General features: G+C 36.3%; 1 protein-coding gene across 1 annotated transcript in view; it reads left to right on the top strand.

Moving 5' to 3' along the window:
- LOC129228707 (neurogenic locus notch homolog protein 1-like) overlaps positions 1 to 25628 on the top strand; it is a 206080-nt gene that overhangs the window by 138005 nt on the left and 42447 nt on the right. The window contains exons 9-13 of the mRNA XM_054863390.1: positions 2802 to 2912; positions 11701 to 11823; positions 12652 to 12774; positions 14635 to 14745; positions 22376 to 22621. Coding sequence (XP_054719365.1) covers positions 2802 to 2912; positions 11701 to 11823; positions 12652 to 12774; positions 14635 to 14745; positions 22376 to 22621 — 714 coding nt within the window. The remainder of the gene's footprint in view (positions 1 to 2801; positions 2913 to 11700; positions 11824 to 12651; positions 12775 to 14634; positions 14746 to 22375; positions 22622 to 25628) is intronic.

Genomic DNA, 25628 nt, shown 5'->3' on the forward strand with positions numbered 1-25628 from the left:
TCTGTGTGTCTGTGGCACTCCAGCGCCGAAACGGACGGAGCGATTTTGATAAACTTTTTTTTGCTCGAAAGGAGAGTTGATAGAGAGTGTTCTTAGCTAGGTTGCGTCTTCGGAGGGCATTAATCAACGAAGATATTAATTAGAAACCTCAAAAAAGGTTTTTCTCGATTTTTGCAGTGAAAACACAATTTAAAAATTTTCTGATTTAATTGCTTTTGCATTTTGCTATCCTACTTGGCCTTATGTGATATCAAGGGCGGATCCAGAAATATTTGTGAGGGGGGTCAAATTTCAATGAACGGCGTTATATCTCCTACATAAACGAGTTGATGTGTGCATCACATGACTTCCTTTTACTCTAATTTAATTTCATTTCCCCATTACTGGCAATTTTAATGTGATTCTATAGTTTACTCTCTAAATCACCAACAAAGGCCATATTGATTTTTTTTAAAAAATCGCCAAATTTGTCGCCAAGTTGGCGACAAAACTTGGCGATCAAAAAACTGGCGATATATCGCCAAGTGTCTGCCAAATTATAACACCACTTGTTTACATTGAAATTAACAATGATTTCCCCCCGAAAATTGCCAAAAGACCCCATTAGAAACACCCGAATGCAACTAAACGGGGAGGTACACAACTAGACTCCACTAGGAGTCTACGTACCAAATGTCAACTTTCTAGGACTTACCGTTCTTGAGTTATGAAACATACATACATACGTACATACAGACGCCACGAGAAAACTAGTTGTAATTAACTCGGGAATTGTCAAAATGAATATTTCGCGTGTCTATATGTTCTTAGGCATTTATCAACGTGTGGTCGAGTGGGGAAAAAAACTCATTCATTCGGGAGTGAGTAAAATGGAAATTAAGGTCGATTTTTGAGTGATTTTTTTTTCTCGAATACAATACTTCCTTTTTTGTAAAAGGAAGTAAAAAGCTTTTCTTAAGCAGGGATGCCCATCCTTCCCCCCCCCTTCCCCTAAATGAGATGAAAACCCATTCAAATACCCTCTCCCTACAGTTTTTAAATGGTTAAGCTCATTAGAGATGATTGTGCTTTTGAAAATAAACAAAAAAAAGAAAAATTAATTTGAGTTTTGACATCTTGCATTCAAATTATGTTTTTCGCAATCACGAGTGTGTGTATGTAGGCGTGTGTGTTTGTGTGTAGGGGGTTGTGTGTTTGTGTGTAGGGGGCATGTGTATGGGTGTGTAGGCATGTGTGTTTGTGTCTGTGTGCTGGCATAAGTATGTGGGTAGTTGTGTATATGAATGTGTGTGTGGGGGGGTATGTGAATGTGTGTGTAGGCATATGTGTTTGTGTCTGTGTACAGGCATGAATGTGTGGGTAGTTGTGTGTATGTGTGTGTGTATTCGTGTGTGTGTTCGTGCGTGTGTGTGTGTAGTTGTGTATGTATGCGCGTGTGTGTAGGACATGGATGCAACCTGGAGACGGCTTTCGCTATAGGAGAGGCATCGTGAGGCCCCGGTCGACGGTGATGCTGCGGAGGGTGGCGGTGGGAAAATAAAAAGATAGGACATCAAAACAGTCAAATGAGAACAATAAGCAATCGTGATTGCTCAAAAAAAAAAAAAAAAAAAAAAAAAAAAAAAAAGAAACTGAAAATAGCAATAGTACATTCAAACTAACCCAGTCAATCCCTTGAACTATGACGCGCTGAGAAGAAATACCTTGCAGAACGAAGCAAAAAAACAGTTTAACATCATTGATCATTGATTCCATGTGCTTTTTTTTTCGAATCTAAAAATTTGAAGATTGGTAATAATCATAATAAAATTCTTGTCACAGGGGGGACAGCTGACCCGTTGACCCTCCCCTGAATCCGCCCTTGTCTCGTTCTAGTTAAAAAGTTTCTCTTTCACAGTTTTGCCGAAATATTTCCTAAATGAAATAAAAATCCTAATGAATTTGCTACCACAATCTTTCACTCACGTGTCTTAAAAATGCTTCAGTTTTAAACTTCATTTTTCGAAAAAAAATTTTTATAACCATAGCGAATCTACATCTCCTTCACCTGATCAGAAGCGAGAGTAACCGTAGAATTGAATATACTCATGACAAATTACATACCTCTTAACAAAACTGCAGCAATCGTAGAAGTGAATATGTTCATGAAAATTTATATACCTCTTGACAAAACTGCATCAACCGCAAGATTGAATATGCTCATGAAAAATTACATGCCTTTTAACAAAACTGCAGCAAACATTAGAATTGAATATGCTCATGGAAAACTACATACAGTGAAACCCGTGTAAGTTGACCAGTTGCGGTTCACTACTTTAGTGGTCAACAGGTGATCAACTTATAGAGGTTGAATTATATGTTAAGATCTAATTCTGTGCCTGAAAATAGCGGTCAACTTTGACAGGTGGTCAACTTTACAGGTTTTACTGTACCTCTTAACAAAACTGCATGACTTTTTACTCTTAGTTAAAGAGTTTCTCATTCATATTTTTGCCACAAAAGTTCCAAAATGAAATAAAAATCTTAATGAATTTGAGGCAACAATCACGTGTCTAAAGAGTAATGCAGTTTTAAACTTCTTTTAGGAAAAGAAATTTTTTCCCATAGCGTATCTGCATCTTATTCACCTCATGAGGAGAACTAGTGGCAGAACATTCTGCTCATGAACAATAACATACCTCTCTAACATAACTTAATGACTTTTTACTATTACTTAGAGACTTTCTCTTTCCCATCTTCTCCGCTAAAATTCCTAATTCAAATAAAAACCTTAAATTTAAGTTCATAAATTTTCTTTTTAGCTTGTCATTGTGGCCCAGGAGCAAACTGCACATTTGATGTTGGTTTCTGGTTAGACGACATTCATTGCATTTGTCCTTCAGGATATAAGGTTGAAGGGGAAAAATGCATACGTAAGTTGACTTTTTTGGTTTTCAATACTACACTGTAAAAACAATTCAGAAACGTAACTGGAAATCAATGGGCAGCTAATGTACACAATTTCTGCAAGTACCATGACTTGACTTGGTTTTCTTAACGCACTAGCGCCACATGAGGCTGCTAGTGTGGCATTCCATCCCTACCGATTTAATGCCGCCTCCATGGCACTCCTCCCTGCTTGGCAAACTAACGGCATTTCATTTTTGTATGGCCATCTGACGCCAGGTTAGTTTTGAACGACCGCGCTTTTTCTTGCCATAAAATGTCCACGTGAGAGCAGTTCTTGTTGGGTCAATTGCCTGCATTCTGAGAACAGATCCTATCCATGACCATGTGTGCTTTTTTACCAGTGCGGTGTTTTTTAACAGCAAGTAACATATCTTGCCAAAAATAGGAATCTTTCCTGAAACATTCAGTAACACACCTGAAATCTTCCTGGAAGTCCCTCCTGAAGAATTCAAAAATCTTTCTGTCTTAAAACCTGTCGTGTCTCTGGAATTTTCAGAGTAAACTTAGGTAGGTATAATATAACAGCTTGGATCCTTCCCGATTTACCGAGGAATCCAAAAGCATTGTTGCAAACATGGCCAAAGCTAAAACAGAATTGCAAGAAAAAATCAAGAATTTAACTCGACTGCAATTTTTGCAAAGGCCCGGAATCCAAGATCCGCTCTCATTGGGAACTTAGTCGATCTGCACGGGCCGTAATCGAACTGAAGCCAACGCACTTAACAAATACGTTCGGTGAAACTTTAAACTGAGAGCTAAAAAATACTTTTCACAGCAGTGAGATGTCTGCATTTGTGCAACTTGTAGCAATTCGGGAAACGTTTTGGAAAATATACTTGATTTTATGGGGAAATAATTGAAAACCCGTGATATCCCGAAACGTTCCATGAAAATAATCAGTAACGTTTAGGATTTTTTTTTTACATTGTACTAATCCCATAAAATTATAACAAAAGGGAAACAGCAAATTTTCTCAGTGATGAATCTAGAACATACAAAGATCGATGAAAAAAAATCGTTTCCTGGAGATTGTGGTAACTGCCTCCACAATACTGGTGGCACTTATGAACAAGTGCATGAAATAATATTCCTCTCAATAGTAGTTTTTTCCCCTCTAATTCCAAAGCAAACAGTATCTCATGAGTTCAATAACATTGATATTTCCGTGGCAGTGTCCTCATAAATCTCAATAGATGTTTTCACAATTGAAACTGAAGCGTAATGGGAACTGAAAGTAACCAACGCGCCATCTGGCGAGAGAACCTAAATAGGAAACGATGGCGATTGCCCGTTGTTCGGCGCGTTAAACTTTTAAACAAAGGAAAAAAATGTCATTCATGTATTTTAACTTACTGAACGAAAATGAAAAGCTCTCAACCTGTTATATTTGTAGAAACTCTTGTTTAACCGTTAATCTTTCTAATAAATATGAAAAAGGCATCATAAGAAAACTTATCTTGTCACTCGATACTACTTACGATCATCCTAGTGATCCAAGTGTGACAATGTGAAATACGAGAATATTTTGCAGCGTAAACTACTCAGGAAACTGACCTTGAGTAGTATTTGCTACATTACTACGATCTGCTATGATAAAAGCATGTTCTAGCTACATTTTTAAAGGAAACTTGGTATTTATTGGCACGAAAACAATTAGATCAATCAGTGCAAATAATAATATGCAATCTTCCTGTGTAGAAATAAATGCCAACAGTGACAAAGGGAAGACAGTAGACAATTATAGATCTAAGTTAAAAATAGAAATGGAAAAAGATATGAAATGATTGTAGTAAAGAATCAAAGAATGGACGTGCAACAAATACTAAAACGAAAAATCAAAATAGGAAAAGAAAACCAATAAATCTACAGTTTATGAATAATTGATGCATTGAGAATAAACACATCTTTACAAACCAAGCCCAAAATATGAAAACAAGGCAAGATTATCACTAAAAACAAGTAGAAATGTAAGGATTCATTGCTAGCTTCATACTATAGCAGAACACTGTAGCAGACAAGCTGGTTTCATTTTTTATCCTAATTATAGCGCCACCTATAGTTACTTTCCGTTCCCAATGGCTGCAAATGTAAGTATCCCCCCCCCCTTTCCGAAAATATGCGAAAAATGCACAAACCTGCCACTACAAATGGATTTGAATTACAATAAATGTTCCTGTTTTGTTGAAACCATTAAGGGTTGAAACTCTCTGGCTGTCTACCAGTACCAGTATACAAAGGTTTCAACCCTCTCTTCCAGGCCACTCCATCAGTCTTGGGACGGCTCTTCAGTCGTCTTCGAGGACAATCTTTTGAGCTGACGGAAGAATCGGAGGAGCAGTGGCCCCAATTTTACAGAAAAAAAACCTTTTTCTGTAAAATCGGAATTAGACATGCATAATTTTGCAGCTACACCCTTCAATTACCCAGGGGTGCCCACCCCCCTAAGAGCAAGAGAGCAACTCCCTAAAAATCGCAAAGACCTTGTCCAAAAAAGGGGGAAACACTCCCCACCCCAGGTGGGCACCCCTGAGTTATTCGCAGCTTCAAAATACAAATTTGCGACGCCGAATTTCTATCAAGGTATTCTTTACATGAAAGACACCGCCAGCTCAGTCATTCCATCCGAGGACCATCCTGAACTGCAATCCTCGGATGGAGTGACTGAGCTGGCGGTGTATTTAATGTATTTTTCGACCTTGACCCTGGCTATAGGGCGGTAACTCACTGAAAATAAGGTATTCTTTATCCTGAAATGTTACTGAAGCGTAAGATGTATTACGTGCGTTACTTGCATCGTTTTGCTGTTTTATAATTAAGCAAAAAAATATGCATCTACTAATGCCAAAACCATTGTTTTCCTAATTATACTAGTTAAAGTGCTATAGCTGCCATCCATAATATTTGGAGTACAGTTAAAATATCTGCTTTTTTAACAATTTATTTCAAAGTTATGCATAAAAATGAGCAGTTGAATTTCATGTTCATTTTCCTTAGAGTAGGATGTACTATAAAGGCATGGACATTTTGCTTTTTCATTAGATTCAACTTCGAAAATACGTTTTAGATAATGTGACAATTTCCTTTTTTTTTTTTTTTTTGTTTAATGTTTACTGTTTACAAGGGAATAAAATGTTGCAACTGAACTAAGTTTTTGAATAAATACTATTTGTATCAGAAAATAGGGGTCAAGTTTGAATTTGCATGACTTTGCGTTTAATGTTAAAATAAAATAAATGTTTTTTAAAAAAACAGAGAAAATAAGTTTTGCTCGCTCCTCCCATAAAGCAGAAATTAACTTCAAACCAGTAGCTGATTGAGCTAGGGTTGCAAAACTCGAATTCCACGGGATCACACACGGTATTTAGCGGGATTAAGAGCAGAATCCCGCGGATTTGCAATCCCACGAAGATTTTCCATGCAAACGCTTCCCAATTTTTGTCTTCCATAAGACGAATATTTTTACTAGTATCATTTGTAGTTTTAATCACCTTCCTGTATATCTGCTAGAAGAGCAAGAAAAACTTTGGCTCATATGTTGAACGGTGAATTTACAATTCAAGAAAACAATAAAATGAGCGTATTTTCTGAGAATGAATTGATATTCTCATTCGAGGTTTAGTGTTCATACATTCAGCAATTGCAAAAACGCGTAAAAACGAGCTGATGTGTGCATCACACGACTTCTTTTTACACCAATTTAATGTTATTTCCTTATTATTGCAATTTTAATGGGATTCTCTCTCTAACTCTTTAAATATCACTAACAATGGCCACATTTAAACCAGATTTTTAAAAAAATCGCCAGATTTGTCGCCAAGTTGGCGGCAAAACTTGGCGACCAAACAACTGGCGATATATCGCCAAGTGTCCGCCGAATTATTGCACCACTTTAGTTTGCATCGAAATTAGCAATGGTTTACCCCCAAAAAGGTGCAAAAGACTCCTTTAGAAACACCCGAATGCAACCATAAAAGAAGGTGCACAACTAGACCCCACAAGGAGTCTATGTACCAAACTTCAACTTTCTAGGACATACCTTTCTTGAGTTATGCGACATACATACGCACATACGCACATACATACCTACATAGAGAAGTCAAGAGAAAACCCGTTGTAGTTAACTCGGGAAACTTCAAAATGGATATTTCTTGCGTCTATGCGTTCTTACACTGTAAATAAATTCCGAAACGTTACTGGTTATTTCCATGAAACGTCTCGGGATTTCTCACGTTTTCACCTATTTCCCCGTAAAAACAAGTATCATCACAAAAAAGTTTCCTGAATCGCTACAAGTTGCACGCGTGCGGTCTTTTCACTGTTGTGGAAAATATTTTTAGCAACCAGTTTAAAGATTGAATGAACGTGTTTATTAAGAGTATCGGCGTAAGGTTGCTTACGGCCTGTCCAGATTGACTAAGCTTCTAATGAGAGCGAAAATGTCAATGGATAGCTATAGCTTTGCAAGTTAGGAATTGCAGGCAAGAGCTATGTTTGGTTCCCTCTTGCATAGCTTCGGCCGTGGTCGCTCTGGTTTTTATGGAGCCTTCTTGGTAAGTTTGGAAGGTTATAATCGAATACGCTAAACCTACTTATTTTTTCTAGAAGGTTCTAGAGACATGACTGGCTTTAACAGGGCAGATTTCGCACGTCTTCATAAAGTTTCAAGGTTAATTTCAGAAAGGTTACTGACTTTTAGCAGAAAACGTTCCTGGTTTTTCCAAGATATGTTACTGAAAGAAATTGGGCACATCAGCTGCCCATTATTTTCCAGGAACGTTTCTGAATCGTTTTTACAGTGTAGGTTCATATGTACGTTTGGTCGGGTCGAAAAAAAAAAACTCAACATTCATTTGGGGGTGAGCATAATGGAAATTAAGGCCGATTTTTGAGTGAAAATTTTTTTGCGAATACAATACTTCCTTTTTTGTAAAAGAAAGTAATTATAAGGCTTTTCGAAAACCCGCATTAAATGCTGAAACGCAGAAAATTGGGCTTAGAAGAAACTGAAAAAGGGCATTACAGAGTGCAAAATCCGCTGGAGTAGCCTTAATGTAATGTTTAAACGCTTCTATAATCCTCAAAACAATTGCTCGAAACCTTTAACTTACTAAAAGTGCACAATATTTTTTTTCCCGCAGAAGAAAGCAAGGAAAGACCTAACATTATTTTTTATTTATGCTCTCTAACCTGTAGAAAGTGCCTGCCGATATCTTTGTCACCGTGAAACTAATGATATAAATGTGGGTGGTACCTTGAAAATTATGTTGCACACTGTAAAAACGATTCAGAAACGTTCCTGGAAAATAATGGGCAGCTGATGTGCCCAATTTCTTCCATTAACATATCCTACAAAAACCAGGAACGTTTTCCGTTTAAATTCAGTAAATTTTCTAAAATTATCCTGGAAGCCTCCTGCAATATTCAGAAATCTCTCTGTTTGAAGCCAGTCGTGTCTCTGGAACTTTACAGTAAACCTAGTAGGAATAATACTATAGCTCGGCACCTTCCTGCGTTTCCAGGAAAGCAGTATTGCAAACATGGCCATAGCTAAGACGAAATTGCAGGTAAGTACCAAGATTTTGATTCGTCTTATTACAGAGCTACATAGTCTCTAGACTGATTTTCGCCCTTTGGACGCCTTATCAGACTGGACGAGCCGTAATCAAATTGAAGCCGATACACTTTATAAATACGCTCAGTTAATCTTTAAACTGGGAGCGAAAAATATTTTTCCCAACAGTCTGCATTCGTGCGACTTGTAGCAATTCAGGAAACCTTTTGACAATGATACTTAATTTTTCCAGGAAGTGGATAAAAACTATAGAAATCCTGAAACGTTACTTGGAAATACTCAGTAACGTTTCGGATTTTTTTTACAGTGTAGGCTGTTGAAGTTTTCGATTGTGTCCTTAAAGTGAGAGGTCAAACTAACGAAATTATTCAAAACTTTTACTGCTGAGAGTGTTACCTAGTCAGCGTTCACCCTCTGCTGTAACGAATCAAATGCACTAATGCAATGACCAACATTAATGAAGCAACAAGGCAAGTTACACATATTAAACAGGCGTAGTTTTTGTCAAAATTTGAAGTTCATGAGCAAAAATATCTAACATGATATTCCCCATACGAAAAGAAAAATCTATCTTAGAAGGTGGTGAAGTTAGAAAAGAGAAGAATAGACATCTTTTGCTACATGTCCACAATTATTTAATCTCAGTAAAACCAACTGCAATGTAGTCACATCACGCGTTCTCATCAAGCCCATTATTTTTGCTCTACAATATTTGCTATACAAGCGTTTGCTAAGACGCATTAAACTTTTTTACAGTACACTTTTGCGTACCGAACGATAGTCGCTAATTGAGATGCGACTTTGTAGTAGGGGAGACCGGGCAAGATGACGAGCCAGACAAGATGACGAATGTCTTAATTTTTCCGTTTTCCACTAGGAAACAGCATCAACTGGATACTACTGGCTCTCTTATCGGCTGTTAGTTCAGCAATAGTTTAAACACGCTGAAATTGTCATATTTGTGTTAGTTCTGAAGCTCTGATTGGTTACCGCTGCCACGTTATAGCTTTCATGCATGTGTAAATAAGCTCTGCTAAAGATGCAGGAATGATAGACTGTTTCTCTTTAGTATTTATGAGTAACTTAGTTTATATACTGCCTATTACCATGAATAAACGTGAATTAATTGTCTTTCATTATGGCAATGAAGACGAATCCTTTCAAACAGGCAGTCCGGGGCAAAATGACGGGTCGAAACACGGGGCAAGATGACAATACTTCTTTACAAGTCCTGCTTGTAAAAAAGAATATTGTGACCCTCCAACAGAAGAATGGTTCTAGTGCTGCAATGCCAAGAGTGGTGGCGTGAAGAATGTTCCAATTATGAAAATGGCATTTTTATTTGTGACTATTGATAGCTGCACAATTAAACACTTCAATATTACTTTGCAATTCATTACACTTAATTTGATGCTTTGTGAGATGTATAAACACAGTAAAAATTTGTTAAACTATGTAATGTATTGAAAAAATAAAATGTGTTCAACCTTTTTCAGTGTTGTCATCTTGCTCCGAGGACAAAGTCATCTTGCATCAGTACTGGGGCAAGATGACGATTTGTTAAGGTTATGAAAAAATAAAAATATCCTTCATTTATTTCATTTGAAAAATTAAATGTTACTATATTTAATACTACAAAGGACCACTCTAACGGCTCATGTAAAGGAAATTTTATTATCCTTAAAAATAAATTAATAAACTACCAAAATTATTAGCCTAGTCATCTTGCCCCGGTCTCCACTACTCTACAATTGGTGAACGGAATTCGAGACAACGATTAATTTATGTAACAAAAGCAGTCCTTCCTAAAATGCATAACATTTTTTATTAGACAACTTAACTTCTGGAAGAATAAAGTCAATCCCGCGATCCCGCTGGATTGGCTTCTCACAATCCCGAAATCCCGCGGGACTGAGATTGGCGCGAGACTGGAAACCCTAGCTAGAACCCGTTTAGAGGACACGCCATTTTTTCTGACATTCGATTCGAGAGCTAAGCCTTGTTCAAGTATTTGCAAATAAATTATGATAGCCACGACATTCGGATATGAAATTTTTGTATATTGTGTTACAAAATATGAAGAGTGACTAATTTTAAAGATACTCTGCATCTTGCTCCCTGCTTAAAAGTTTTAGGTGATTTCAAAAGCCTGTAACTTTAAAACTACTGTTTAGAATGACTTGATATTTAACCAAAACAGTCCTGAGGTCATGGAAATTTTTTTGGCAAAGAAGTGGAATAATTGCAAAATATGTTAATAGATGGCGCGGTCAAAGTAGTGCCATTGAATCAGTTGTGAAACTCAGGAGACGAAAATTTTGCTAGCCAGAAAGAAATAATGGATTCCAAGGCTTAATGAAAAATGGCAAGATTACATGATTACAATCATAGTTGTTATAGAAGTATGAGGAGACAAATGAACTGAATCCAAGAAAAAAATAACCGAACGCCTTACGGATGGTTACATAAGTTATTTGATATGCCCTTCACCTTATTCCGCTACCGATTGAAGGTGAAATTCGCAAAATTAAAAATTTGGAGATAACCAGTACAAATTGTAGGTGAACCTCTCCTCTGTCTTGAAGCAAGAGATAATACTAGTAGCCCTGGTAAGTGCTGCTGCACAGCATGGTTTAGAAAAAAATCAGAACCAGACGGACTTAAGTCACGCTGCGGTCATTTTAAAGGAAAGGGGCAAAACTTTTTATGGTGCATGCAAAGGAGGAGACACTCGCTCGTTTAATCCTGGTAAAAAATTAGAAAGGATTTAGTTTTATTTATTTAAACTCCACCAATCACCACCGTACCAACCCCAAGTATTATGTTCACATGGCTCCATGCGGAAATAGGCTTCTAATGCACTAACAAAATACTATGCACTAACAAAAGGGAAAATAGCGAATATTTGAACTTTTGTCAGCATAGCTCTGAGTTGCTGATTTCGGAATTATTTTTCTGTCACCAAACAAAGTTCCATGTCTTCACGATTGTTCTGGAGAAATATTAAGTTCTTCTGACGAGTAGTTTTAGAATTTATATCGTTTTTTCTCTTAACTTTAATTATAATCACCTTGTACGTTTGTTTATTCTGACGATGTGACATCACACATGCTCTTTCATTTAGATTTTTTTTTTCAGTTTTTCATTATTTTTCAATAGTTATAAACTGTGTTTTGCAGCATATGTTATCCCGTCTTCGTCTGCTGGAACTACTACCGAAATGCCTTCCAGAAAGACCGAAACTGCTCAATCTCCTTCCGAAGGCGTAGTTACAGAATCGCAGACAACCCCTGCCAGCACAAGTATGTCTGTTTATCTCCAATAGTTATAGTATATCCCTTCTATAACGGAACCAAAATTCACCCGCAGTATGATCACAACTTTCACACTTTTCAACAAATGAGTTTGAATCTTACACTGTAAAAACGATTCAGAAACGTTCCTGGCAAATAATGGGCAGCTGATGTGCCCAATTTCTATCAGTAACATATCTTGCGAAAACCAGGAACGTTTTCCGCTAATATTCAGTAACCTTCCGGAAATTCTCTCGGAAACCTCCTTAAAAATTTAGAAATCTTCCCGTTTGAAGCCAGTTGTATCTCTGAAACTGTAGAGTAAACTTTAGAAGGTATAGGATAATTGCCTGCCCCCTTCCTGATTCATTAAGAAATTTCCATAAGCGGCATTGCAAGCATGGCCTAGGCTAAACCAGAATTGCAAGCAGATATCGAGAATTTTTCACGCCTGCAACTCTTGCAAAGCAGCGTAGTCCATACTTATTCGCTCCCTTTGGGAGCTTTATCAGCATGGACGAGCTGTAAGTAACCTGAAGCCGATTCACTTTATAAATACGCAAAGTTAAGCTTTAAACTGGGAGCTAAAAATATTTTTTACACCAGTGAGAAGTGTTCATTCGTGCAACTTGTAGCAATTCAGGAAACTTTTTGACCATGATACTTGATATTTCCAAGAAGTGGATAAAAACCATTGAAATCCCGACACGTTACAAGGAAATACTCAGTAACGTTTCGGAATTTTTTTACAGTGTAACTAGTAAAGCTGTATTTTCTTTCAGACATGACTTTTATTCAACTATGCATCATGTGATAGTTAAAACTTATGTTTTGCAGCTGTTCTTTTTCCGTCCAGTTCTTCTGGAACTACTACCAGATTGCCATCGACATTAAACGAGACTGAAGGGTCAACCTCCGTGTCCTTAGCTACAGAATCACAGACAAACCCCACAAACACAAGTATGTCTGTTCTTTCACCAAGTTATAGCCAGTCTATTACGGAACTATAATTAACCTGCAACTTAATCACAACTTCCACATTTTTTTAAAAATAATTTTGAGTCTGAAATAGCAAAGCTAGTTTTTCATTCAGACATGTTTTCTAATTTAACTGTTCGCCATTGTATGATATTAGTTAAGCATTGTACTTTGCAGTGTTTCTTATTCCGTTCAAGTTTTCTGGCACGTGAATATTTGCTATTAACTATCGCGTGTCAGAGACGGATAAATGCGTTAAGTGCTTTGCAAATCAAAATTGGAAAGCTTTTACAAAGTTTACTAGATAATAAAAGTATCCAGTCATATTAGTAAGATGATGCAACTGGAATTCTTTAGGTTAAATTTGTTTGAAGCAAACAAAATATCTTTACTGATATAGCAAGTTCATTCACAGTCTTTTTAATAAATATTCTAACTTCTTAAGAGTGGTTCAAATGAAAAAGTACCAAACGACACTGTGAGTCTTAATGAAGGCCTTATTAAAAGTATGCACCATAGGCCTGAGCACCACTATTCCTCTGCTTAAATAACCGAAGGATTTCTCATTCCCAGAATTTCCGTGGCCGTGACAAGACCCAGCCCTTCACAGTGTTCTTAAGTTCGTCGTCCGAGTTGAAGTGTTTTTAAATGTTTTTTCAATGGATCAAAACATGAAAATCGCAGAGCAACTTGTCTGAGATTGTAAGGGTGATGTTTAAGCTGTTCCCACTTAAAAACCACCATCCAGGTGGCCAGTGCTGCTTGTGTGGTGATCCTGGACACCTGAGGTGGTGTGCATCATTGAGGAGCAAAATCACCCTCCTTGAGCAGCCCTGGTCTTATGTTCTTGATGAACCTGCATAGGCTTTGAAGTGTCTCACAATACACATCGGAGTTGATGATTCTCCTGAGCTCAAGAAATGCAACAAAAGAGGAACTTGAACATCCATTGACCGTCTTCCAACATTAGCGTCTACAACCCGGAAAAGTCCATGTGTTATTGTTGAAGCGCTTCAAGTCGGACGACAAAGTCAAGAACACTGTGAATGATTAAGTCTCGTCACAGTCACAAAAACTCCGGGAATAAGAAATCCTTCTGTCAGTTAATGAATGGGAGTTTGGTGTTCAAGCCTATAGTGTATACTTTGAATACAGTCTTCATTCAGACCACAGTATTGTTTGATCCGCTTTACAGTGCTGGCCAAATTATTAGACTAAAGACGTTTTTTTTTTGTACACTATTTGCACTAAAATACTGTTTATTTTACTGTTAAAGTACAGTACATACTGTACACTCATTATTACGCTATTTTAGCATAATTTAATGTTTGTAGGTGGCAGCACTGTCTGCTTTGTTTATGTTCTTTGTTTATCTACTTACAAGGAACATGACTTCAATCAGCTTAAACAGTTCACTAGTTCTTTCTATTAGTGTGTTCTGTTATATTTAAAGTTAGTTTAAGGTAATTAGTGAGTATGTGTATGTGAGTTTATATAATAATGAGTATAAACAATTTTTTACCTCCTTTTTTAAAAAGTTAGGAAATGGTGTAAACCTTGTGAAAAGTATTCCAAAAAGACTTAAAATGTTCATCAAGAACAAGGGAATGCATACTAAATATTAGATAATTATTTCACTGTTTGTTAATGTGTCTATGGTTATGTAATGAATAAAGAATTTGCTTTTAAAACAGTTTTAGTCTAATAATTTGGCCAGCACTGTAATTTGAACACCCCTAATATTTTAAGAATATCTCAGAAAAAAAAATATTTTTTTTTCTTATGAAACCCAGTTTGCTTTTACCTAGTATTCTTAAATGGTTGTTAATTTATATATTGCAGCTGATGCTACTCCTACGACGGCTGAAACTGAAACAATTACAGTAACCGGAGATACGAAGTACTCCGTTACCAATTCCGAAACTACGATCACCAGAACTGATTCAACAAGGGGTTTGAACTCAACAACTGAACAGTCAACTTTAACAACTTATTCTCACACGCAATCTCATTCGCCGATTGCGAGCAACACAACTCGTTTCACAGGTACTTCAACAGATTTTACCCGACAGACCAACAGCGAAACAATTAATCAAACAACAGTGGACCAACTTCAGAATACAACCACTAGTTCCAACGTAAATACCACCTCAACATTCGTAACCGTTGAGGCAAATATAACCACTGAAACGATTTCAAATGATAATATAACAGATGATATGAATTCAACTAACCCAACAACGCCAACTATCGTCAACATGACTGATACAGAAGAATACAACTCAACAAATGCAACAGGTATTCATTCATACTTTACTATTCTTTTTTACGCAATTGTTTTACTTTAGAGTGCTTCTCATTTGCAAGGGAAGGAGGAATTCCCTTAACCCTCTAGCTCTGTGTGACTATGATTATATATATAGATTATATATATAAACCAAACCCAGTGGCAATGACAGCCCGTGAGGCCAAGGCATACTGTGTCCAAATCCGTTTTTATGACCACACTGTAAAAACGATTCAGAAACGTTCCTGGATAATAATAGGCAACTGTTGTGCCCAATTTCAGCCAGTAACATATCTTACAAAAACCAGTAACCTTTCTCAAATATTAAGAAATATCTCCTATTAAAGCCAGTCGTGAACCTTCCTGATTTACCAAGAAAGCTCCAGAAATATTAGAGCAACCATGGCCAAGCTACGCGAAAATTGCAATCAAGAACCAAGCATATTCCTCGCCTGCAATTCCTGCCTCGCAACGCTGTAGCTTTCCAGTGACTTATTTGCTCCCATTGGAAGCTTAGTCAAGCCGGAAGGGCCATAAACAATCTAAAGCCGATACACTTAATAAACACGCTCCGTCAATATTTGAACTGGTAGCAAAAAATATTTTTCACACCAGTTCAAGATCTGCATTCGTGCATCTTTTAGGAATTCAGGAAACTTTTTTGCGAAGATACTTGATTTTTTGGGGAATTAGGTGAAAACCTCCGAAATCACGAAACGTTCCACGAAAATAACCAGTAACGTTTCGGAATTTTTTTACAGTGCAGGGGCTCTGGCGTGCAAGGCAGATGTTCCGGTTAGGTGGTCAGCCAAACGCTTAAGACCCAATGTTTGGTTCCCAAACACGCTTGGTACTCATTTTATCGACCCATTAAAGGGATGAACGGCTGAATCAACCATGCCCAACCCTGGAATAGAACCCGGGTAGTGGCTTGTGGCTTCAGCTTGTTAATTCTAGTAACTGTCATGTTGAATAGAACATTTTTTCTGCAGCAAGGACAAGTATGTAAAACATAATACTGATAAATTACCAAAATACATTAGAAGTGCATATAAGCAACACATTAAGACAACAGATGATTACTGAAACTGGGGGCGAAAATATACAGCGTTTCATCAAGTTTAGTTTCTCGAGGCAAATCCTTTATTTAACTTAGCAGTTCATTTATAAATGAGCTAGTGGTACCCGCACGGCTTTGCCCGTAATAGAAAAATTAATAGGTCTTTCGGTTCGCCTGTATATTTATAAATAATGTATGGTGAATTTTCTCGCCAATTGGCTTGTGCCCATGTTACGGTTCCATGTCATAATAATTTTGTAATTTACTCGTCTATCTTATGATAATTTTGTTCTTAAAATTGGAATAGAAAAGGAACCACATCGATTTTTCAAAAAATCGCTTCGAGGTGCACTCCCCCATGCTACAAACTACCTTTGTGCCAAATTTCATGAAAATTGGCCGAACGGTCTAGGCGCTATGCGCGTCACAGGATCCTGACAGACAGAGATCCGGACAAAGATCCCGACAGACAGAGAGACTTTCAGCTTTATTATTAGTAATTATTAGTAATAAAGAAAAAGATTACATTCTTCATTAACCTGCAGCAAAATATTCATTTACTGAATTGAAAACCATATTCAGTGAGTTGTTTTTAAAAGAGTATATTCTAGGGACAGGTTTCTAATAACAATACCTAAAGCATGAATGACAACGGGAGGTGAGGGGGGAGCCTACGTGCTGCTGACTCCGAAATAGAAATGTTTAGCGGTGTGGTGCTTTAAAGGACTTTATTCTCGTTCGGAAGGTGGGCCACCGCTTTTGGAGTTGGGAAACACGGTTTAAAAAAAAAATTTGAATTTTGACATTTTGAATTAATTTTATGTTTTTCGCGTCACGTGTTTTTTTGCGTGTGTGCAGGCATGTGTGTGTATGTGGGTATGTGTGTGTATATATATGTATGTGTGTGGGTATGTGTGTGTGAGTGTGAGTGTGTCTGTGTACAGGCGTGTATGTGTGTGTGTGTGTGCAGGCATAAGTATGTGGGTATGTGTGTGTATGTGTGTGTGGGTATGTGCGTATGTGCGTGTGAGTGTGTGTTTGTGTGTGTATGCATGCATGAGTGTGTGTGTAGCATATGGACGCAACCTGGAGACGTGTTTCGCTAGAGGAGCAGCATCGTGAGGAGTCGGTCGACGTTAATGCTGCAGAGGATGGCGGGGAGAAAATAAAATCAGCGTAACGCCAAAAACAGTCAAGTGAGAACAATAAGCAATCGTGATTGCTCAAAAATATATATATATAAATAAATAAATAAATAATAATAATAATAAATGAAATTTTTCAAAAGATAAGAGGAACTTAAAACAAATCCTAGTCCAAAAAACGTTATATTTTGTAGAAAGGATGTTTAAAATTATTCGAAATCGAAAAAAAGCCAAACGATTTTCGTTTTTTTTTTTTTTTTCAAAACACCTAATTTTTAAAAAATCCAAATTTCCAGAATTTAGCTCGAAAAAATCAATGTGCAAACCCTGCTTACTTCATACAATCTATTTCCCCATGCATGGAACTGTGTGCTTAGTTTTGAATCTGAAGAAGCGCAAACGGCGGTCTCTTATCATTGGACAACAGTCACGGCGACACTGTGTTATCATGGCAACGTCCTTTCATTTCCTCTCGTGTGTGGGTGCAGTGTGGTTTGTTCTTTTTTTTTTTTTTTGCCTAGGTGATACGTTTTCCAGGGAAATCGTCGTTTGAGCTACTAATAAATGTTTTTCAACTTATTTTCAGTGAAAGTCACGAACAGAAAAAACTTATAATGCATACTTTTTTCAATAATGAGTATACAAATGAGAAATAAAAAATATATTTGAAAAATAAAAAATATTATTATTTAATTTCAATAAAAAATTGAGAAATAAAAAATAATGAGAAATATATAAAAAGCTTGGTTAGCTTGGGCGGATCGCACGTCACGCTCCTGGTACGTTGAAATTAATTCTTTCAGGGAAAAGTCCTTGAAGAGAACTCCATGCAATCTTGAGTTAATATTTTATATTGTTGGTTTAAATACATACTCTGACAAGGAGAAAATAATAAAAGTAAATGCATTAATTACTTCTCATCAACCAAAGGTATTACCAAGAGCTGCTAGAGAATAAGTCCATAGAGACTGCTTTGGAACAATTATTACAAGAGTCTGGGGCTGTCAATAAATTATATCGTTTTTTCATTGATACACTAATGGTTTACCAATCATTAAATTATCCCACACAGTCTGCCCCTTTTGCAATTTTCCTGTAAATGGGCATCTAAGAAAAAATTATTCAGTTGCATTCGTTCATTCAAATGCAGATAAGAAAACGAGTTCATCTCTAGAATTGTTTTTGAATTTTGCTATCACTGCTTATGCTTATCGTCATTATTGTATCATAGTTTGATAATTCGTTAGGAGCATAACAAATATCATTCAAAGAATTTCTGATTAAATAAGTAACTGCAAGATATGAGTTAGTGTTACATTTAACTATCATCCAGAAAATTCGTCCAGTACCAATCGAAATCGTTTTATAGATGTAAGAATTTTTAAGCGATGAAATTTTTAAACCGAAGTGGTAAGCTCCAGGTTGAGGAAAACACATCCCATTGAAGGAAATTTCAGTAAAAAATATGAGTAATCGGCAAGTTATCTGAAATCTTCAAAGATCTTCAATTCTACTTTTCTGCTTTTTTACATAACAGAATGTAGCATCAATTTAGTAGTCAGATTTCTTTTTTTGTTCGTGTATTTAGTAGGTTTTATTTATTTGTTTTTTAATTATTTCGTTTTTTTTTAAGAACCGATATCTTTTGAGACGCTTTTTTTTATGTCTTAATTATAAAGATGCCATTTTTTTTTTTTAGTCTCTAGTAACTATCAAAAATAACATTCACATTTTTTGCTTTTTCCCTCTATACAAAACGTTTTATGTCGAGATTTATATGTATCCAATATTTTATGAGACGTATTTTTCTTCTGCAATCGCAAATAAATTAGTCAAAAAACAGTGTAAAAACGATTCAGAAACGTTCCTGGAAAAGAATAGGCAGCTGATGTGCCCAATTTCGACCAGTCACATATCTTACAAAACCAGGAACGTTTTCCGATAAAACTGAGTAACCTTCGTGAAATACTGGGAATCTCCCATGTTAAAGCCAGTCGTTAACCTTCTAGAAAATTGAATAGGTTTAATGTATTTGATTAGATCTTCCTGGTTTACCAATAAAGCTCCAGAAGCATTAGTGCAACCATGGCCAAAGCTACGCGAAGAATTACATGCAATTCCTGCCTCGCAACGCTGCAGCTGTCCAGTGACTTATTTGCTCCCATTTGGAGCTTAGTCAATCCGGACAGGACGTAATTATACTGAAGCCGATACACTTAATAAACACGCTCAGTCAACCTTTAAACTGGTAGCAAAAAACATTTTTCACACCAGTGAAAAGTCTGCATTCGTGCATCTTTTAGCAATTCAGGAAACTTTTTTGCGAATATACTTGATTTTGCGGGGAAATAGGTGAAAACCTCTGAATTCACGAAACGTTCCATGACAATAACCAGTAACGTTTCGGAATTTTTTTACAGTGAATGTTTGATTTCCAGTAATACAAGTTTTGAAATGTATCCTATATATTTACCAAAGTTTTGCCAGAAAACGATTTATCAAGACTCGTGTGTGTTTTTTTTAACTGTTTCTGCTGATAGTTGAGTTTTCGTGTGATTTCTTTTGACAGTTAGTGAATTCAACGAACTCACTCAAACCTATTTGTTTCAGAAGTCATTATTACCACTCCAGTTACCACTGAAATTACAATAAATCCTGGTAAGTATTTTTCATTAGCATAAATGATTTTTTATTGTTTTGGGTTTTTTTCCCTAAAATGTAATTAAAAAAAAAATAAGGGTGTTACAGTAAAATCGCGATGGCACTAAATGACTTTGGTTCAACACAACAATTCTACTATGCTGGAATATTTTTTTGATATAAAATGAGGTTACGCAGCCGTTTTCATTTAGAAATCCAAGGTGTCTTAAAACTTGGGGAAAACTTTAGATCTAGGGAGGACATGATCTTTAGATCTAGGGAGGATTTATTTAGAAATCCAACGTGTCTTAAAACTTGGGACAAACTTTAGATCTAGGGAAGACATAATCTTTAGATCTGGGGAGGATTTATTTAGAAATCCAAGGTGTCTTAAAACTTGGGAAAAACTTTAGATCTAGGGAGGACATGATCTTTAGATCTAGGGAGGACATGATCTTTAGATCTAGGGAGGACATGATCTTTAGATCTAGGGAATATTCATTTAGAAATCCAAGGTGTCTTAAAACTTGGGACAAACTTTAGATCTACCACATGTGGGAGGACCACATGTTGTAGTCCTCGAAAATTGCTCAATAAACTTTGCAAAACTGTTTATCAAATCATTTTTAAAAATCGCCATTGTTTTTGACTTTTTCTCTTTTCATCCATAACTCAAAGCATAATAAGAAAAGCGCTAAGAAGTTGCTAACAATGTTACCTAATTTTCGTCCGCCTAATAATATGTTTTACTCTAGAAGGATCTAACGCGAGAATACACAAAAACAACTTTGTTCACTTTCTTACTTTGTAATAGTAAAATAGACTGCACGCAGAAAGCTGTGGCAAAATATACAAATATGCTTCTTTGATGCCTGAGTTGAACTTAAATTTGAAAACTGATTTTTGGATTTTATAAACCACCGTGTGATTCATGCGTTTAGAATACCATTTGCTGTGGACTGGAAACTATTGCCGTTATGCCTATGCCTTGGCTTAGGTGTGGTAAATTACTGCTTTAATATAGCTATTTTTCAATTCTAAATTACACCAAAACAACTATGATCTCCTCTGCTTTGGAGAGGTGATATGGTCGACGCTGTAGCCATCTTGCTTTTTTGAGAAACAAGAAACAGTTAAGCAAAAGCTTAATTGAGTAACAAAAAAAACGAGCTGATGTGTGCATCACATGACTTCCTTTTACTCTAATTTAATGTTATTTTCTTATTATTGGCAGTTTTAGTATGATTCAATAGTTTTCTCTCTAAATATCACCAACAGTGGCCAAATTGAAACCAGATTTAAAAATAAAAAAAATCGACAAATTTGTCGCCAAGTTGCCGACAAGACTTGGCGACCAAAAAGACTGGCGATATCTCGCCAAGTGTCCGCCAAATTATAACACCACTTGACTTTACATCGAAATTAACAATGATTTCCCCCAAAAAGGGGCAAAAGACCCCCTTTGAAGCACCCGAATGCAACCAAAAAGGAAGGTGCACAACTAGAGCCCACTAGGAGTCTACGTACCAAATTTCAACTTTCTAGGACATTCCGTTCTTGAGTTATGCGACATACATACGCACATACGCACATACATACGTACATACAGACGTCACGAGAAAACTCGTTGTAATTAACTCGGGGATCATCAAAATGGATATTTCGGGTGTCTGTACGTTCCTAGGCATATATCCACGTGTGGTCGGGTTGAAAAAAAAAACTCTACATTCATTTGGGCCGAGCAAAATGGAAATTAAGGCCGATTTTTGGGTGAAATTTTTTTCACGAATACAATACTTCCTTTTTTGTAAAAGGAAGTAAAAAGTGCGGTCCGACGGATAATATTATTTCCGAAATTTGTTATCGCTGCTTTTATATGCTAGCCACCATGCATTTATGGGGAGACGACTAGAAATTTAGAATTTTATAAGTAAGAAGTTTTAGTTTTAACTCATATTTTTATTGCTTGTCAATAATTTCAGAAAATGAAGAATTTTATAATCACTACAGGCAACACTGAATGTTACATGACTTTAAACGGACTTATTTGAGCAAAACTGTAATGTAATCCTGGATGTTATACCTTTGATACACTTTTGTCTTTTGTCCTGATTCCTTGTAATGATGAAATTCTCAAGCTAGATATTCTAATTAAATTAGTTATTTAATGTAGTTTATGAGCTATATTGAATAGGGGGTATTTTTAATTACTTATATTTTAATGAAGTTAAACTAAACTGAGGTAAGTTATGATTACAATAAAATTCGCATTTTCGAGCCTATAATTTTGACCAGCAGTCCTTTATGTAGCGATCTTATTTAATGACAATTAATTTTTGTTATCTTTGTACTTTACAATCTCCAGGGGGGGGGGGTTGTTCTATACTGCAAATGCATTTTCTTCAATTTCTTTTGTTTTGTTAAAGTTTTAATGTTAGAATATCTTTTCAGTTTTTGATCCTTGCGAACCTAATCCGTGCTACAATGGTGGCACCTGCAAGATCATCAATGAAATGATCTACTGCTTTTGCCGAGATTCTTACGGTGGTCGGTTTTGCAGAGAAGGGAAATGGTGCGCTGAAGGTTGGGGTGCTACGTTGTGCCCACATGACTGCAACTTCAATTTCACGACAAATATAGGACGATGTGTATGTCTACCAGGACAGCTGTACAATCACAACCTGAAAAAATGTGAAGGTACGTACTGTCTGACTATCAGGTGGAAACTGACGGGTTTATATTGCCTTTTGGGAAGGCCATTTTTAAATTAAAACTATATTCGATGGATATTATTACTCAAAAATTAATTGATTTATTTTGTTTACATTATTCGCAACCCCAGAGCTCGTGCAACGCCGGGCACGCAGCTAGTCCACACTGTTAAAATCTGTTTGCGTCCGTCTGTCTGTCCATCTGAAGATCGATCTTCTCGAAAATCGCTGCAAATTGAGAGTCGAACGAGATACCGATCGGTTCAAAATTTTCCAATGATAACAATAGAACCAATTTCGTAATTGTACGACTTTAATTAGCGGAGATATTAATTCAAACGTTGATTAACATTACGTTATTCAGGAACTCGTATTTTTTTCTGTTGCCATTTTGAATATGGGTGAGCAAATAAAATTCTAATAATTGTTTGAAAATTGAATTTTTCGGCTGCTGTCCAAATCTTAAAACGATGTTCGCATCCAGCATTTTATTTCAAATTAGTTTAATTTATGTTTTATTCTGATGTATAAATCCTAAAATTATTCTTTAAAACAATTTTTTGTTTGGAAGTTTTTTCGCAACTCCAGAGCTCGAATACGATACCTTGCGGTCATTAACAATTCTAAAGGAAAGAGGAAAACATTCCATTCCACGTGTTTTCTTTGGGGTAAATTACAGGCTTCAGACAGTTAGTGGTGTAATGTAATTTTAGAAGAATAGAAAAGAAAGATTCCCACAAACACGATAAAAAATCGCTGTCATTCACTAAGCGTCAAAGCAAGTTATAAGTTACGGCATGCGTTTGGTTAACCTTTTTCATCCGTCATTAGACAGTGGCTGCAGCGCCCCCTACAGTTTATTGGAGTTGCGAATAGTCTTGAGCTAACGCTATTTTGCTTTTAAATTTCCGAATGAAATGAAAACATTTTATTTTCTTTTTGTAGTTTCCATAGAAACTCATATTGTTTCCACTTATTTTAACTTCCATGAAAACAGTAAATAAATAAGTCCGTAGTGAAATTATGAAGCGCGTGCATCAAAATCCCATCGCTATTTTTAATTCTTCCCTGCTAGATACATTCAGATGGAATCGTCTTTACTTTGCCGATTGCCAAGTTACATACAATCCGTGGTCAAACAGTAATTAGTTGCGGTCGACGAACCTCACCGGTTGACCGGTGAGTAACCGGTTACTAACCGCAGCGTTCTATCATCTATCGGTTACCGCACCGGTTACCATTTTAAACTGTTGATTAGCTGATTGAAACACGTGATCATTAGCTGTCACTTGATCGGTTAACCGGTAGCTACCGGTTGAGCTTGTCGAACGCAAGCATTGTATGTAAATATGAGCTGGAAACGGAACTTGGAGGACATGTAAAAAAGTTATCCTTGAACAACTCCTTGAAAACCCGTTTTGTGCAATAAACAAAATGATCCTTTTGTTCATCGATTCGAGAGCAAATTTACATTAAGGATCTGTCCTTAAAACCAGATTTGTGTCCATTATTTCTGTGACTGAAAAATTCAAAGTCTGCTCTATGTTTACGAAGAAAACAACGCTTTAAACCCGTTATGGGAAAACAATTGTAAGGAATATTGTACGAAAATATTGTGGAAATCTTTAATTAAGCTTACCATGAAGAAATGGCGGGTGAACTGGAAGCGGAAAGGGACCACTTTGTTTTGTAATAGGTAGAATCGGCGATAACGTGCGGGAAGTTAAGTCTGGCGTTCTCCCTCATCTACCTATTACAAAATGAAGCGACCCGTTTTACCTTTGGGTTCTTGTGTCATTTCTTCGTGGTCAAACTTTATTAAAGATAATTCAAAACAGTAAGCACTGAGATTAAAACTGCGGACTAAAGTTTTTAAATACGAAAAAGCAAAGAGATAACGTTTTTTCTTATTCCTCAACAAATTGTGCAATGCACATAGATAGTCTAGAAATTAGAAAGATGGTATGTTATCTGCATGTGTGTGCGGGGGAGGGGAATAAATAGTTAACTCTTCATTTCATGACTAAAAAACGTTGTATGAAAAAACTCGTCCAATGCATTTTGAAAATGGGAAAAAAGTAAGAAAGTTTCTAAAAACATTTACTGAAATATATAAAATTATATAGAAGCTTCCAATCGGGGATTTGCAATCTGAGAAGTGTGTTGAGGGTAATTTATTGCAATATCCTTATTCAATGCAAGAGACCTATTGGTTAGTAGAAATATTTATTATCGTACACCTCAAAAAACAGTATCACAACTCAAAAACATAAATTTATAAACATAATTCATTTTGTATTAATAATTAGTTATAATGCAGTCAATAATATGTTAGTAATGAACCTTTTGGTTCCTTTGCATTCATCTCTACATAGTATAAAATGAAGTCTCCAAAAAGCGTCTGTTTGTTTGAACTCGCAAAACTCGAGAACTACCCGGCCGATTTCGCTGAAATTTTCACAATTTGTTCCTTTAAGTCCTGAGAAGGTTTACAGACCAGTTCGAAAAAAATTCGATGAATAGTTCTTTTTTTGTTCCAATTTAGGCCCAATTTTCACATAAATTCCCGAATATGGGGGTTAAAAATTACTCGCAATTAGTAATATTATATATCGTTGGAAAGGGAAGAATTTTCCGCGTTCTACGCAATTTGTTCCAACGCTTTAACTTAATTGCGGCTTGAGTTATTTACGTTTTTGGCTCGATTTTTTTAGGCTTAACTGAAATTTAGCCCCTACTTCCTTCATTAAATCTATCAATAAAAAGTGAAGGAATCGTCCCCCATTTTTCATTTTGACACCATTGGAAAGAGCTCCTTTTTTCACTCCAGATCTATCTCGACCCGAGGTCGAAAGTTTAACCATCTATCTTAATTAGAAAGAAAGTTACAAGCTAATTAAATAAAGTTCTAAAATCTGTTCTCTATTCAAGTTTTTAACCATTTTATTTTGCGTTTCCACGGTAACGCTTGAATCCGTTGTTTATTTTCTTCT

This window comes from Uloborus diversus, chromosome 8 (assembly GCF_026930045.1).
Source record: "Uloborus diversus isolate 005 chromosome 8, Udiv.v.3.1, whole genome shotgun sequence".
Lineage (NCBI taxonomy): Eukaryota > Metazoa > Arthropoda > Arachnida > Araneae > Uloboridae > Uloborus > Uloborus diversus.